Genomic DNA, 390 nt, shown 5'->3' with positions numbered 1-390 from the left:
GTTGATGCAGTCGTTGACGGTGTTGTTGCCGTGGTTGACGGTGTTGATGCCGTGGTCGACGGAGTAGATGCTGTGGTTGACGTTGTAGATGCAGTTGTGGACGGTGTAGATGCAGTGGTCGACTGTGTAGATGCAGTGGTTGACGGTGTTGATGCAGTGGTTGACGGTGTAGATGCAGTGGTGGACGGCGTTGATGCAGTCGTTGACGGTGTTGATTCAGTAGTTGACGGTGTTGATTCAGTAGTTGACTGTGTTGATACAGTGGTCGACGGCGTTGATGCCGTTGTCGACGGTGTAGATGCTGTGGTTGACGGTGTAGATGCAGTGGTTGACGGTGTAGATGCAGTGGTAGACGGCGTTGATGCAGTGGTTGACGGTGTTGATACTGTT

At 52.3% G+C, this 390-nt stretch overlaps 1 protein-coding gene across 1 annotated transcript in view; it reads right to left on the bottom strand.

The window, feature by feature from the left end:
- Window positions 1-5: 5 nt before the first annotated feature.
- Window positions 6-390, bottom strand: part of LOC106883466 (uncharacterized) — a gene marked incomplete at both ends in the record, with an annotated part of 1,920 nt that continues 1,535 nt past the window's right edge. Inside the window, one exon of the mRNA XM_052978258.1 lies at window positions 6-385. Coding sequence (XP_052834218.1) covers window positions 6-385 — 380 coding nt within the window. The remainder of the gene's footprint in view (window positions 386-390) is intronic.

Source organism: Octopus bimaculoides, unplaced genomic scaffold (assembly GCF_001194135.2).
Source record: "Octopus bimaculoides isolate UCB-OBI-ISO-001 unplaced genomic scaffold, ASM119413v2 Scaffold_308778, whole genome shotgun sequence".
In the NCBI taxonomy this organism is placed as follows: domain Eukaryota; kingdom Metazoa; phylum Mollusca; class Cephalopoda; order Octopoda; family Octopodidae; genus Octopus; species Octopus bimaculoides.
Note: the sequence above shows the minus strand (reverse complement) of the source record. Positions and strands in the feature narration are given on the sequence as shown.